At 40.2% G+C, this 16,681-nt stretch overlaps 1 protein-coding gene across 3 annotated transcripts in view; it reads left to right on the forward strand.

Moving 5' to 3' along the window:
* LOC109873739 (microtubule-associated serine/threonine-protein kinase 3) overlaps positions 1 to 16,681 on the forward strand; it is a 191,285-nt gene that overhangs the window by 86,776 nt on the left and 87,828 nt on the right. For all 3 annotated transcript variants that reach the window (XM_031808930.1, XM_020465436.2, XM_031808932.1), the window contains one exon: positions 14,451 to 14,482. In XM_031808930.1, coding sequence (XP_031664790.1) covers positions 14,451 to 14,482 — 32 coding nt within the window. The remainder of the gene's footprint in view (positions 1 to 14,450; positions 14,483 to 16,681) is intronic.

Here is a 16,681-nt window from a genome sequence, read left to right on the forward strand (position 1 = left end):
ACGACTAGACCACTGACGTGATTTGCCTGAGGGGGTTTTCTCAACTGGCTCCGCCGTCGCGTCGTCCCCTGAATTGCCCATCCGTTAGCCTGCTAACCGTGGCCTGCTAGCTGTCCAGAGCACATTGGACTGTTAGCTTAATCGGACAAATTCCCATCGGACAAATTCTTTGGCCACCATACCTATTTTGCCACTTTGCCTGGTTTACCACATGGAGCCCTGCTGATCCGTCTGACGACGTAATAGCACAAGGGGGCCACAACAGACTTTCGTCCATTGCGACGTCCCTCCAAGGCCTTTCTGCTAACTTGCTAGCTCCCTGAAGCCACTCACTGGACTCCTTTGATTCACTCGGCTATGCATGCCTCTCGCTAACGGCAATATGCCTTGTCTGTTGCTGTTTTGGTTAGTATTTATTGCCTCATTTCACTGTAGAGCCTCTAGCCCTGCTCAATACGCTTATTTAACACTTACACCTACCACACATGCGATGACATCACCTGGTTTAAATTATATTTCTAGAGACAATATCTCTCTCAACGTCACTCTATTCACAGGTTAACCCCCACTGTATTCACATCCTACCATACCTTTGTCTGTACATTATGCCTTGGATCTATTCTACCATGCCCAGAAATCTTCTCCTTTTACTCTCTGTACGGACTAGGCGACCAGTTCTTTTAGCCTTTAGCCATACCCTTATCCTACTCCTCCTCTGTTCCTCTGGTGATGTGGAGGTTAATCCAGGACCTGCAGTGCCTAGGTCCACTCCCATTCCCCAGGCGCTATCATTTGTTGACTTCTGTAACCGTAAAAGCCTTGGTTTCATGCATGTTAACATTTAAAGCCTCCTCCCTAAATTTATTTTATTCACTGCCCTAGCACACTCAGCCAACCCAGATGTCCCAGCCATGTCTGAATCCTGGCTCAGGAAGACTACCAAAAACCCTGACATTTCCATCCCTAGCTATAACATTTTCCGACAACATAGATCTGCCAAAGGGGGCGGTGTTGCAATCTACTGCAGAGATAGCCTGCGGAGTACTGTCTTACTATTCAGGTCTGTACCCAAACAATTCGAGCTTCTACTTTAAAAAATCCACCTTTCCAGAAACAAGTCTCTCACTGTTGCCGCTTGCTATAGACAACCCTGCCCCCAGCTGTGCCCTGTACACCATATGTGAACTGAGTGCCCCCCATCTATCTTCAGAGCTCGTGCTGTTAGGTGACCTAAACTGGGACATGCTTAACACCCCGGCCATCCTACAATTTAAGCTTGATGCCCTCAATCTCACACAAATTATCAATGAACCCACCAGGTACAACCCCAAATCAGTAAACATGGTCACCCTCATAGATATCATCCTAACCAACTTACCCTCCAAATACACCTCTGCTGTTTTCAACCAGGATCTCAGTGATCACTGCCTCATTGCCTGCATCCGTAATGGGTCCGTGGTCAAACGACCACCCCTTATCACTGTTAAACGCTCCCTAAAACACTTCAGCGAGCAGGACTTTCTAATCGACCTGGCCAGTAAGTAGAGGATGCCTGGTCATTCTTTAAAAGCGCCTTCCTCACCATCTTAAATAAGCATGCCCCTTTCAAAAAATGTAGAACCAGGAAGAGATATAGCCCTTGGTTCTCTCCAGACCTGACTGCCCTTGACCAGCACAAAACATCCTGTGGCCTTCTGCATTAGCATCGAATAGCCCCCGTGATATGCAATTTTTCAGGAAAGTTAGGAACCAATATACACAGGCAGTTAGGAAAGCAAAGCCTAGCTTTTTCAAGCAGAAATTTGCATCCTGTAGCACAAACTCCCAAATGTTCTGGGACACTGTAAAGTCCATGGAGAATAAGAGCACCTCCTCCCAGCTGCCCACTGCACTGAGACTAGGAAACATTGTCACCACTGATAAATCCACTAAATTTGAGAATTTCAAAAAGCATTTTTCTGCCGCTGGTCATGCTCTCAACCCGGCAACCCCTACCCTGCACAGCAACTCGCCCAAGCCTCCCCATTTCTCTTTCACCCACATCCTGAAAGAGATGCAAAATAGACAATCTGGACCCTCTTTTTCTAAAATTATCTGCTGAAATTGTTGCAACCCCTATCACTAGCCTGTTCAACCTCTCTCGTATTGTCTGAGATTACCAAAGATTGGAAAGCTGCCGCGGTCATCCTCTTCAAAGGGGGAGACACTAGACTCAAACTGCTACAGACCTATATCTGTATCTATCCTGCCCTGCCTTTCTAAGGTCTTCGAAAGCCAAGTTAACAAACCGATCACTGACCATTTCGAATCCCGCCGTACCTTCTCCACTATGCAATCTGGTTTCAGAGCTGGTCATGGGTGCACCTCAGCCACGCTCAAGTCCTAAATGATATCATAACCGCCATCGATAAGAGACATTACTGTGCAGCCGTATTCGTGGACCTGGCCAAGGCTTTCGACTGTGTCAATCACCACATTCTTATCGGCAGACTCAGCCTTGGTTTTTCAAATGATTGCCTCACTTGGTTCACCAAGTACTTCTCTGATAGAGTTCAGTGTGTCAAATCGGAGGGCCTGTTGTCCAGACCTTTGGCAGTCTATGGGGGTGCCACAGGTTTCAATTCTTGGGCCGAGTCTCTTCTCTGTATACATCAATGATGTCGTTCTTGCTGCTGGTGATTCTCTGATCCACCTCTACGGAGACGACACCATTCTGTATACTTCTGGCCCTTTGGACACTGTGCTAACTAACCTCCAGATGTAATAATTCTCATTCTGTGGCCTCTAACTGCTCTTAAATGCAAGTAAAACTAAATGCATGCTCTTCAACCAATCACTGCCCGCACCTGCATATTGTAATTACTTTGCCACCATGTCCTATTTATTGCCTTAACTCCCTTATCTTACCTCATTTGCATTCACCATATATAGACTTTTTGTTTTCTTTTTTTCTCCTGCATTATTGACCATATGTTTTGTTTATTCCATGTGTAACTCTGTGTTGTTGTATGTGTTGAACTGCTTTGCTTTATCTTGGCCAGGTCGCAGTTGCAAATGAGAACTTGTTCTCAACTAGTCTACCTGGTTAATTATAATAAATGTAGTAACCAAAAAAGTGCTAAACAAATCAAAATATATTTGATATTTGATATTCTTCCAGTAGCCACCCTTTGCCTTGATGACAGCTTTGCACACACATTCTCTCAACCAGCTTCATGAGGTAGTCACCTGGAATGCATTTAAAAGAACAGGTATGCCTTGTTAAATAAAGGTGAAAAAAAACATTGACACCAGCAAACCGCTCGCCCACATGATGCCATACACATGGTCTGCAGTTTTGAGGCCGGTTGGACAAACGGCCATATTCTCTAAAACGATGTTGGAGGCGGCTTATGGTAGAGAAATGAACATTACATTCTCTGGCAACAGCTCTGGTGGACATTCCTTCAGTCAGTATGCCAATTGCACACTACCTCAACTTTTGTGTCACAGAGCTGCATTGGCCTTTTAATGTCCCCAGCACAAGGTGCACCTGTGCAATGATCATGTATGATCAACTTGTTGATGTGCTCACTAACAGGGATGTAAACAAATTTGCGCACAGAAGTTGGGAGAAATATACTTTTTGTGCGTATAGAACATTTCTGGGATCTTTTATTTCAGCTCATGAAACATGAGACCAATACTTTACATGTTATGTTTGTTTTTGTTCAGTGTATAACAGCTCCTCACTTGTGCTTTCTGACGACTAAACACAAAACTCAGTTTGTCAGGTAGACTCACTGTACGAATGTGATATGCTGACGTATTACTTTTCTGCAGATGATGCCCATAGGTGTTGCACAATGGATATTGAATAAACACAAAAGCTCTTATTGTAACACAACAGCCTCTTTTACAGTGTGTTATTTTTTCAGAGTGAAAGATGGAAGAAGCCAGATGAATTAAACAACTGTGAACTGGAAAGAGTTTTCATGCATTCAGTCAACAGTATATACGGCCTTGGCAGTGTGATAGCTGACAATATGACCCTACCAAAACTTACTAAGGAGCTGAGAAAGTTTGTAGAAAATGGCTTAGCAACAACTTACTATTGAATTGCTCATTCTGTGATATTCTAATCTGTAGACATAGCTGGGAGGCATTGTAAATAATCATGGATAATAATCATGATTATTAATAATGTAAAATCTTTGCATTTAGCATCATCATGATGATGTGGCCCGGTGACTGGGTTTGGGCAGTATACCGTATATTCCGTATACCAGGGTATTTGGAAATAGCCATAGGATGGTTTTTCAATCCCGCCGATACCCTTAACTATTTATGAGAAGTTTTTCAATACATTTTAATATTTGTATCTAGTTGAGAAAATACCTGCAGTCAACTTGTGCAATAACTTGTGCTTGTGCAATAAGTTATGAGATCAAGGAGATCACATTCTTCAATTCACCTGTCACATTATTTTACATTATGAAGCTTACCATAGTTCCCCAGAACAGTTGAGCCAGTCACGTGTTTGTTTTTAAATAGCACAACGGGAGAAAGCTGGAGCAGGTGAATCCAGCTGTGTATTGACAGACAGTATTATATTGAAAGTTGTGTTTTTTTTGCTTCAATAGAGTGATCAAGGAAGTACAACTATAGTTTTCTGTCACAGAAAATACATTAGGGCAACACAATCTGCAGAAAATAGCTTCATTTTCATCAGATGACAACAGAAGTGTAATGCTATTTGGCTGGCAGCCACACAATTAAATGAGCTTACAATGGAAAAGTAAATGTTTTACAAAAGCGATGCATGGCCATCATATTTCTAATGTTTATCATAGAAAGAATGTAGCCAGCTACTTTTCCTGATGTTTTGCTTCAAGTAAAATTAGCATTTTTAGAGAAAAGTCAAAGCGCTGTCTGGCAATCGAATGCCTGTTTGTTAATTCACATCTGAGTGAGGAAGTGCAATTGAAGTGCCACATTTGTCTGCAATTAGTTTGCATTTTACCAGAGAAAGGTAGGCTGGCTACACTGAGAAAAGTAGCTACACATTAGTCAAAGCGCTTTCTAGCAATATAATTGTTGTTTGTGAATCCTCATCTGAGTGGAGAAGTGCAACTGAAGCGCAAAATTTGTCTGATGTCAAGCAGATATCAAAATAAGAAGCATTTTGGATCTGCGTTTTATATTTTTTTCCTCTGTGAGATATTTAGAATTCTGCGTTAACGTGACCCCTAAGTTTAACTTGATAGTTAACCAAGTAAGTGGCTGAATTAGTAAGGTCATCATATTGTGTTAGCTTCCTGCCATGTTTGAAAAGTCAAAGCCATTTTGGTGAGTTATTTGTACAGCTGCAACATTGATTTTCTTGCCTTTTTTCTCCTCTCCGTTCTCGGCCCGTCTTTTCCTCCACCTTCTCTGAGCAGAGCAGGCAGGCCCGTTGCCCTAGCGACTCCAGACTCCACACAGACACAGCGTGTACACATGCTTCTCCAGAGCCACTACTGTTCTTCCTTCAGACTAGCATGCGTCAAAACTCTGTTCATTTGCACAATGTCTCTTGTTCACATTAGCTTGTAAATGTCCAAACTCACCAAAAAAGGACATTTGGTAGCTCCTACCTGTACAGTATATGTATAGATTTATGCACTGGATTGCATGTCTTTATAATTTGTTTATTTTCGTTGGTGCTCGTTACCATATTTAGCTGGCAACCTCCATGGAAATATGCTGATACTTGTGTAAATGTTGCTAGCATTCTGCTAATAGTTGGATTTTCTTTTGTCGCCCCCTTGTGAACTAAGCCGGTAATTCCATAATTCCCGGAATGAGAGTTAGTATGACGACATGAAAATCTGGATACTACCCTACCAGTGACACTTTGCTTCTTGAAAGTCCAATATCTTGAAAACTTAACTGCTGACATGCAAAATATTTTGGGACTGTGTTTATTTAATTTTTATTCTCTTTTATTTAATCAGGGTAGCCCAATTGAGACTGGCGTATCATTCCCAATGGTGCCCCGAGTACAAACATTTTGTCACAATAGGTAGAACCATTTACTTAAACATTTAAAAAAAGTTTAAATAACCACAAGGCACAACCTCAGCACCACAATTTCAACAAATGAACTAAAAGAATCAATCGAAACAAGTGCAAATCTCAATTATTTAATTCAACAGGAAATCAAGATGCAAGGAATTTTGTAGATTATTCCAACAAATAAAACTAAAGGACGACTTACCTAAATTGGTCGAGACCAAGAGTTAACCAGTACTGTGAGCAGGTTAGGTAGCTTATTCTTTTGTACCTTAGCAACAAAGTTATGTAAGTTGGAAGCTTGTGTAGTTGGACTTTGTAAACGAAAAGGGAGTAATGAATTGGTCCACGGGACTTTAATGAGGACAGGATGCAGTGGTGAATATTAAAACTGTCGCCAGTGATAAAACTAATGGCGTTGTGGTAGACGGCATCCAAAGGTTTTAAGAGTAGTGGCTGCTGCAATCTTGTGAATGGTGTCACCATAATCAAGAACTGGCAGGAAAGTTGATTACACAATCTGCTTCCTGCTATTTAGGGAGTGGCAAGATCTATTTCTAAAAAAAGACTTTAAATTGTAGCTTTTTTTAAAGTAACTCATCCATATGTTTAAAAACAATTAAGTCTTTGTCCAAATGCACATATATTTATATATATATTTGTAGGCAGGAACCCGATCAATGGGAGAACAATCCATTGGATAAATATATAGGCTCTCTGAAACATTTTTTGTGAGAACTACAGAACAACATATATTTAGTCTTGCCCACATTAAGTACATGTTTTAAACGAACCAGGGTGTTTCTGTAATGTTGACACGGTCAGGTTGCAGCTCCAACATAGCCTGGGCAACAGTTGGGGGAAATGGCATACATACACTAAATGGCACATTAAGGTGTCCGCATAAAAGGTATGTGGACACCTGCAAGTCGAACATCTCATTCCAAAATCATGGGCATTAATATGGAGTTGGTCCCCCCCTTTGCTGCTATAACAGCCTCCACTGTTCTGGGAAGGCTTTCCACTAGATGTTGTAAAATTGCTGTGGGGACTTGCTTCCATATAGCCATGCGCATTAGTGAGGTCGGGCACTGATGTTGGGCGATTAGGCCTGGCTCGCAGTCGCCGTTCCAATTCATCCCAAATGTGGTCGATGGGGATTAGGTCAGGCCCCGGACAGTGATGTTCTTCCACACAATTTCTGTATGGACCTCGTTTTGTTCACAAGGGCATTGTCATGCTGAAACTGGAAAGGGCTTTCCCCAAACAGAGAATTGTCTAGAATGTCAATGTATGCTGTAGCATTAAGATTTCCCTTCACTGGAACTAAGCAGCCTACACCGAACCATGAAAAACAGCCCCAGAGCATTATTCCTCCTCCACTAAACTTTACCGTTGGCACTATGCATTAGGGCAGGTAGCGTTCTCCCATCAGACTGCCAGCTGGTGACTCCAGAGAATGCGTTTCCACTGCTCCAGAGGTCCAATGGTGGCGAGCTTTACACCACTCCAGCCACCCCTTTTCTTCCCAATTCCGGTCTCATCACTGCAACTCCCCAACGGAGGCCAAATCAACTCCCCAACGGGCTCAGGAGGCCAAATCAACTCCCCAACGGGCTCAGGAGGCCAAATCACGCTTCTTAACACCCGCCCGGGCGAGTTAAACTGGACGCCAACCGCACCAATGTGATGGACGTAACGCCGTTCCACTGACAACCAGCCCGCTGCCGCCCGACCCGCCATAAGGAATCGCTAGAGCGCGATCAGCCAAATAAAGCACCCCAATGCCTTAGTTACGCTGTGCCGCTCGGGGGGCCCTTCGCCGAACAGTTCTTGTGCTGACGTTGCTTCCAGAGGCAGTTTGGAACTCGGTAGTGAGGGGCAACCAAGGACAGATGATTTTCATGCGCTTTCCACATCACAATAACAGCACTTACAGTTGACCGGAGCAGCCGAAGCAGGGCAGAAATTTGACGAATTGACTTAGTGGAAAGGTGGCATCCAATGACAGTGCCACGTTGAAAGTAATTTGAGCTCTTCAGTACGGGCCATTCTACTGTCAATGTTTGTTTATGCAGATTGAATGGCTGTGTTCTCGATTTCTATACACCTGTCAGCAACGGGTGTGGTTGAAATAGCCAAATCAACTCATTTAAAGGGATGTGGTGTGGTGTCGTCAACATAGAGATTAATATGACAAGTTAACAGACCAATATTATTTACATAAATAGTAAAGGGAACAGGTCTCATTATCGACTTTTTGTAATGTCCAGGAAACTAGATTTAACACCATCAGAGATCACACATTCAGTCCTGTCTGACGGAACATTTTCAAACCACTTGCAAGAAGCCTGATCCAGGCCTATTTCAGTCAACAACAAAAAATCCTCGTCAATCTACACACAATACTCCATAATGACAGAGCAAAAACAGGTTTTTAGAAATTGTTGCAAATGTATTAAAACCCCCCAAAAACCTTTTCCTTTATTTACATCAGTATTCAGAGCCTTGGCTCTAAGACTCGAAATTGAGCTCAGTTGCATCCTGTTTCCATTGATCATCCTTGATGTTTCTGTAACTTGATTGGAGTCCACCTGTGGTAAATTCAATTGATTTGACATGATTTGGAAAGGCCTGTCTATATAAGGTTCCACAGTTGATGGTGCATGTCAGAGCAAAAACCAAGCCATGAGGTTGAAGCAATTTTGAGGATGAAGGAATTGTCCATAGAGCTCCGAGACAGGATTGTGTCGAGGCACAGATCTGGGGAAGGGTACCAAAAAACTTCTGCAGCATTGAAGGTCCCCAAGAACACAGTGGCCTCCATCATTCTTAAATGGAAGAAGTTCGGAACCACCAAGACTCTTCCTAGAGCTGGCCGCCCGGCCAAACTGAGCAATCGGGGGAGAAGGGTCTTGGTCAGGGAGGTGACCAAGAACCCAATGGTCACACTGACAGAGCGCCAGAGTTCCTCTGTGGAGATGGGAGAACCTTCCAGAAGGACAACCATCTCTGCAGCACTCCACCAATCAGGCCTTCATGGTAGAGTGGCCTGACGGAACCCACTCCTCTGTAAAAGACACATGACAGCCCGCTTGGGCTGATTCTCTGGTCTGATGAAACCAAAGTTTAACTCTTTGGCCTGAATGCCATGTGTCACAGGACAAAGTCTCTGAATGTCCTTGAGTGGCTTAGCCAGAGCCTGGAATTGAACCTGATCTACCATCTCTGGAGAGACCCGAAAATAGCTGTATGGCGATGCTCCCCATCCAACCAGACAGAGCTTGAGAGGATCTGCAGAGAAGAATGGGAGAAACTCCCCAAATACCCAAGACTTGAGGCTGTAGTCGCTGCCAAAGGTGCTTCAACAAAGTGCTGAGAAAAGGGTCTGAATACTGTTTCAGTTTATTATTAATACATTTGTAAACATTTTTAAAAAAAATCTATATATTTTTGCTATGTTTTGGGGTATTGTGTGTAGATTGATGTGGGGTGGGGGAAAAACACTAATCTATTTATGAACAAAATGTGGAAATCACAGAATAATTCTCCCTAATCTAGAATTTTTCAAATACCTGAGTGAATGCCAATTGGATGTAGAATCATTCCGTCTGACCTTAGCACAAGGAACATTTATTCCCTGTAATTTCTCAGACAATTCATGTGTAAACCAAAGATTACATAAGTCTTTTAGCCTTAGCTTTTTGTACACTTGTATCAACAGTGGACTAATTCATGTGTAACATTGAGGGTTCACTTTGAATGTTACTCACTGTTGCCGTCTAGCATTTTCCGATAAAGTATGCCTTCTCGATGGAGAATATTGACAGTTTATTTGTACTCATTTATGCTCAACTTTGAGGGTTCACTTTGAATGTCGTCCACTGCAATTGTCTAGTATCAAATAAAGTTTTTATTTCCTATGGAAAATATTTATAGTTTTTCTGAAAATGGAAGTTCAGTCTGACTGCTGTTCAGTGTGGTGGACTGGGAGTTCAGAGGTATGACGAACTCAGACGAGGTGCGCCGTCTCGGGCGCAATGTCTCCTCTCTCAACCCAGCCACTTTCATCCACCACCACCACTCTCCGTTTGTGCTCATGAGTACAATATCAGTGGTTACATGCACTTTGATGTGTCTTCACACCATATGGGGAAGACCTGCTCACTGGGTTGTGTATAGGGTTTCTCACACAGTAGAAGTGTATGTCAGTGGATCAACTTCTTACCCACTGTGAGAGATATAGTCATGACCAATGTTCCCTACATTTTTTGGGGCCACGAAGCAAATTTTAGGTCTGCTGAGCACGAACTTGAACGTTGTGTAAATTCTGTGCAACTTCCAGCGTTTGTTTACTGTGAACCACTGAGGCAGTACAGTTTTAACAGTGGCCAAGTAGACTACTGTGGCTATTTGATCATAATGTAGACCTACCAGAGTGGCCTACCATCAAAATAATGGAGAAAATGCATCCCATAACTTTTTAACATGGAAATAGCTGTTCTATCATTCAGCCTACAGTAGCAGCCAATGTGGGGTGTTCAATGTAAGTTCTGAGACTTTTGAAAACAAGGTGCAGGGCTTGACATTAACTTGTTTATCCACTTGTCCATCAGACAAGGAGGTGACTGAAAATGTGTTGCTCGGTACATGAAAACCACTTTACAAAATAAAATGCATTATTATTCCCATACCATTTATTACAAAGAATCAGACAAATGATGCTAACCTCTGCCTATTGGATACTCTCAAAATACATCACTGTCCCTTTAAGACAAAAAATGTTTTTACTTGACTCACATTTCAAGAATGTCTAAATGTACACATTGTCTAAATGTACACATGGTCGAAATGTACACATGGTCGAAATGTACACATGGTCGAAATGTACACATTGTGTGCTCTTGTTGGAAGCAATCCCTCCCCCATTGCTGAGTACAAATGATCTATAACTGGGCTAATAACTCAATAACTAGCAAAGGATATGAACCAAATGTGCACACATGCAGCTCACGCTTTGATCTCAAAACAAGCGCATCTACTCTCGACCACAGCTGTAAACACAATCCAGTTCAAAGTCAATTTTACAGATCCACATATGGCAATGGTCGATTCGCATATAGGCCTATTGCAGTTCTGATTGGTAATGCCGCATCGTCTGTGTAGCGAACGGGCTGAGTCGTGCACAATAAAATCCTATTTCGATGCTTTCTGCCTACAACAAAGTATCTTGAATAGTTCATTTTGTTTCAGTATGTTGCATTGATTTGATCTCAATTGTTACAGTATGTAACGGTTTTCTTCATCTGAAGGAGTAGCGGACCAAAATGCAGCGTGGTTTCTTTGATTCATGTTTAATAACAAAAAGATAAACACAAACACTACAAAACAATAAACGTGGAAAACCAAAAACAGCCCTATCTGGTGCAAAACACAGAGACAGGAACAATCACCCACAAACACACAGTGAAACCCAGGCTACCTAAATATGGTTCCCAATCAGAGACAATGACTAACACCTGCCTCTGATTGAGAACCATATCAGGCCAGACATAGAAATAGACAAACAAGACATCCAACATAGAATGCCCACTCAGATCACACCCTGACCAAACAAAAACATAGAAACATACAAAGCAAACTATGGTCAGGGTGTGACACAGTAAAGGGAAACGTTAATAGTGTTAACTCAACTTTGTAGAATTTGCCCTATTAAGTTCAGTCTTTTGCTTCTCTCAATGGGCAAGATATTTCTTCTCTGCCGGCAGTCATAACTCATGACACATGTTTTAATCTTTAAAGTAATCGCCACAGGTTTTACCAGGATTTTTTGTTGCTGTGTGTGCCATTGAACCAGTAGGCACCTACAATGATTTGCTATGCTGTCATTGGTTAGAATTCACAATAGCTTCACATATTCCCTTATGGTACTTAGCATGAACCACAGTCACGTTAGCCTATGAAATGCTGGCTTGGATCCACAGGAGCCATCAAGCTCTAATTGATGGCCACGGGGAGAGGGGCTTAGTTAATTTTCTACTGATTAGACCCTTTAAACACCTCCCCCTTTAAACTCTCTGCTGTCTCATTTCTAAGACAAAAGGACCTCACCCTTACTGTACTGTTTTATGTATTTGTTCAACCATAATTAATTTAGGTATCTTGACTATGGCAGTTTAGTGCAATGACATACTGGTGAAAGGATTAGGAATGAAACACGTTACAAATGGGATTGTGTGGGTTTTAGTCCTGTCATCTCCATGTGTGGTAGTGGGATTCTTGTTGCTCCACGGATTCTGAATGCAATTTAATGGAAAATTCCAATCGAGTTGACACCACGTAAGTGCGTTTGAGATGTGTTCAAATGTGCAAAAGTCCTTTTATGTTCACTTCAGTGCAGTTCCACAGTCCCAGTTCAAATATATTCTGTTCACTTGCTCTGTGTATCTGCAGGCTGTGGTTTGGTCAGTACACACATTCAACAGCAGCAGTCCCCAGACAGACAGTGCATGCATATATCAGAAGATGACAGTACTACTTTATTGTAAATGCTCCCCTCTACTGGTATATTAATACTATTACATTTTCCCCAAGTGCAGACTGCAGAGCTACTGTGGATGTGCATTATTGGAAAAATCTCTTAGTTTATTAACTTTTGATGCATTTTCAACACGTGTTGTACACAATAGAGGCCTGCTTTTTAAAGGTGCAGTGTTTCATCCCTGTATAATGAACACATTACTTTTATGATGTACTGACTTGAATCTTTATTGGGAATAGAGCTACTCTGTCCAATATATGATATCTATGAATTCAACAGCCTGTAATTAAACACATTGAGATCCATTACAGTTGATGGAATAAAAACAATCAGTAAAAATATCTACGCAAATGACTTATGACATTTTTCCCGTTCATTTACGGGTACAGTAAATACAGAGCTGGCACGGATCAAGGTGCCTAATCCACTCCCTTGGGCAATCAATGAAAGTATTGTTTATGTTTCCCCCCCACTGCAGGGACTGCTGCAATACAGCACAACCTCCGGGGGAGCGTACTGTAGCTTGTCTAATTGGTTTCCTGAGAAAAGCTTTGTTTTCTATGATTGTAATGGTCGAGCAATAGACATGTTTCCTCTTCTAGGGCTCAAAACGGTGACCAAAACAGTTTCAGTACAACAACAAAATATTAGTTGCTAGGGTGCCAGTGACTTAAAAACCTGGTCACGTGTTTTTACATTTTTTTTTTTTGCGACATTTATTCAAACAGCAGTCTGACCAGGTATTCAAAAAGGTTGGTCCGAAGTCTTGGTTGAATCTTTGCTATACGCAATTCAGTCATCATGAGCTGTTTAAACAATTGTTTCTGAAGGCTTTCCCCAAAAACCTTTGCAATTAAATGTTGACTCCAAAGTAGGCCTAACCGGTAGACTGATTTCATGATGATTTGTGTTGCGGGGCATTTGCTTAGAAAACTTTGTCGTCACATGTATCCTACATTGTACAGTACAAAAACACCACTACTAGGAAAACTATATATATATTTTTAAATACGATACTATAACAATACTTAAGTGGCGATACGATATGTATTGTGATTCTTAAGATTCTAGAAGACCGGTGACGTCGACCGCCGAGCACCGCCCAAACAAGGAGAGGCTTCGACTTCGGCAGAAGTAGTGACACTAGTACCTTTCAGTGTGCCGCTGGCAAATTTACCTGAATGTCAAGGGCATGCTAATTTAAAAGATTGCTATTCATTATTAGCCTGGCTCTGTATGGAATGCAGATACATTATAGGACACAGGTCAGGTCATTGTCACCGCGCAGCTGTGAAGAGTTGGTGCGACCAAATCATGTGCTGCTGCAATCAACTCATGAAGTTGCACATGTGGAAAAAGTTAGTCTAGAGCCTTGTCTTTTGAGGCACAATTATTCTGTGATTTACATATGGCCTTTGAGAGTGTGAATTGCGTGCTCTTTGAATTGTTTCATTATGAACTGTGTGACTCAGTGCTTTTTGTCTTGAGGTACTCGAACTGGGTCAGCCAAGAAAGTGAAGTCATGTTTTGGGATAAATGGAGACACAGACGGGGGGGGGGAGACGGGGGGGCAGACCGGGGGGGGGGGGCAGGTCATCTCTTTTATTTATTTGTTATTTAATTGACAATGACAAATAAAGCACATCCATTTAAGTGGCAAGGATACAGCAGCTATGTAGCTAATTAAAACAAAGGTCATCCATTATCCCAGGACAGGCTAGTCAGACAGTCGGCACTGTCTGATGAATATCAATATATGACCTGATTTTAACATCCATTTAACTTTGTAAACACGTTTTCTTCAGGTTTCATGTCATGCTGTTTAACAACGATGTCACTGTGTAAACATTTTATTTATTGATCTTTTTCTTTTTAGAAGGAGCTGAGTCTTCCAAGAAGAGGAAGTTTGTGAGTAAAACTGTTTCTTATATTAAACATCCACAACCACGTGTAAACAATTGGCATTTTGTGCCTCCACAGATGCTTTATGTGTTTGTGTAGCTCTTGCAGGCTACTTACTGTAGTTGTGTTATACATAGAGCTAAACAAAGTAGTCGTGTACAATGGCTGACTGATCAAGGAGTGCATGTCGCCATCTTTTGAGTCCATAGTTCCATTTTTCGTTCTCATGCTCCTATTTGCTGATACTCTCAAGAAATTAGAAGATATCAGCCAAGAAGCTGTAAATTCATTTGAAAATAGTCTCAATTAGAAGCAAACCATTTTCTTTTGAATTTAAATAGCTGCCTCAGCTAACGTCATTGGGCACTTGAGAGAATAAAAACACATTTTAAGGGTCAATGTTTGTAACCTAAAAAATTACATTTTAAGTTTCAATGTTTCTAACAAACCAGTGCTAATTTGGTATCGGTACTAGTGTCTGTAATATCTATACTACCCTCCATTAGTGAATTGATACCAATCAAATAAGACACATGCTTATCACTGACGGCCAGACAACTCAATTGTTGAGGAAATCATCGGAGGAAACGTGAAGAAAATCATGTACAAATAGACTGATGTTATCTCCACTATAGGATTACAGATACTATAGGATTATAGATACTATAGGTTTATAGATACTATAGGATTATAGATACTATAGGTTTATAGATACTATACTATAGGATTTATAGACACTATAGGTTTATAGATACTATAGGATTATAGATACTATAGGATTATAGATACTATAGGATTATAGATACTATAGGATTTATAGACACTATAGGTTTATAGATACTATAGGATTATAGATACTATACTATAGGATTTATAGACACTATAGGTTTATAGATACTATACTATAGGATTTATAGACACTATAGGTTTATAGATACTATACTATAGGATTTATAGACACTATAGGTTTATAGATACTATACTATAGGATTTATAGACACTATAGGTTTATAGATACTATACTATAGGATTTATAGACACTATAGGTTTATAGATACTATACTATAGGATTTATAGACACTATAGGTTTATATATACTATACTATAGGATTTATAGACACTATAGGTTTATAGATACTATACTATAGGATTTATAGACACTATAGGTTTATAGATACTATACTATAGGATTTATAGACACTATAGGTTTACAGATACTATAGGTGTATAGATACTATAGGTTTACAGATACTATAGGTTTATATATACTATAGGTTTACAGATACTATAGGTTTATATATACTATAGGTTTACAGATACTATAGGTTTATATATACTATAGGTTTATAGACACTATAGGTTTATAGACACTATAGGTTTATAGACACTATAGGTTTACAGACACTATAGGTTTACAGATACTATAGGTGTATAGATACTATAGGTTTATAGATACTATAGGTTTATATATACTATAGGTTTATAGACACTATAGGTTTATAGACACTATAGGATTACAGATACTATAGGTGTATAGATACTATAGGTTTATAGATACTATAGGTTTATAGACACTATAGGTTTATAGATACTATAGGTTTATAGATACTATAGGTTTATAGATACTATACTATAGGATTTATAGACACTATACTATAGGATTTATAGACACTATAGGTTTATAGATACTATAGGTTTATAGATACTATAGGTTTATATATACTATACTATAGGATTATAGACACTATAGGTTTATAGATACTATAGGTTTATAGATACTATAGGTTTATAGACACTATAGGTTTATAGATACTATACTATAGGATATATAGACACTATAGGTTTATAGATACTATAGGTTTATAGACACTATAGGTTTATAGATACTATAGGTTTATAGATACTATACTATAGGATTTATAGACACTATAGGATTTATAGACACTAGGTTTACAGATACTATAGGTTTATAGATACTATAGGTTTACAGATACTATAGGTTTATAGATACTATACTATAGGATTTATAGACACTATAGGTTTATAGATAGTATAGGATTTATAGACACTATAGGTTTACAGATACTATAGGTGTATAGATACTATAGGTTTACAGATACTATAGGTTTATAGATACTATACTATAGGATTTATAGACACTATAGGTTTATAGATAGTATAGGATTTATAGACACTATAGGTTTA

Source organism: Oncorhynchus kisutch, linkage group LG29, assembly GCF_002021735.2.
Source record: "Oncorhynchus kisutch isolate 150728-3 linkage group LG29, Okis_V2, whole genome shotgun sequence".
NCBI classification, from domain to species: Eukaryota; Metazoa; Chordata; class Actinopteri; order Salmoniformes; family Salmonidae; genus Oncorhynchus; species Oncorhynchus kisutch.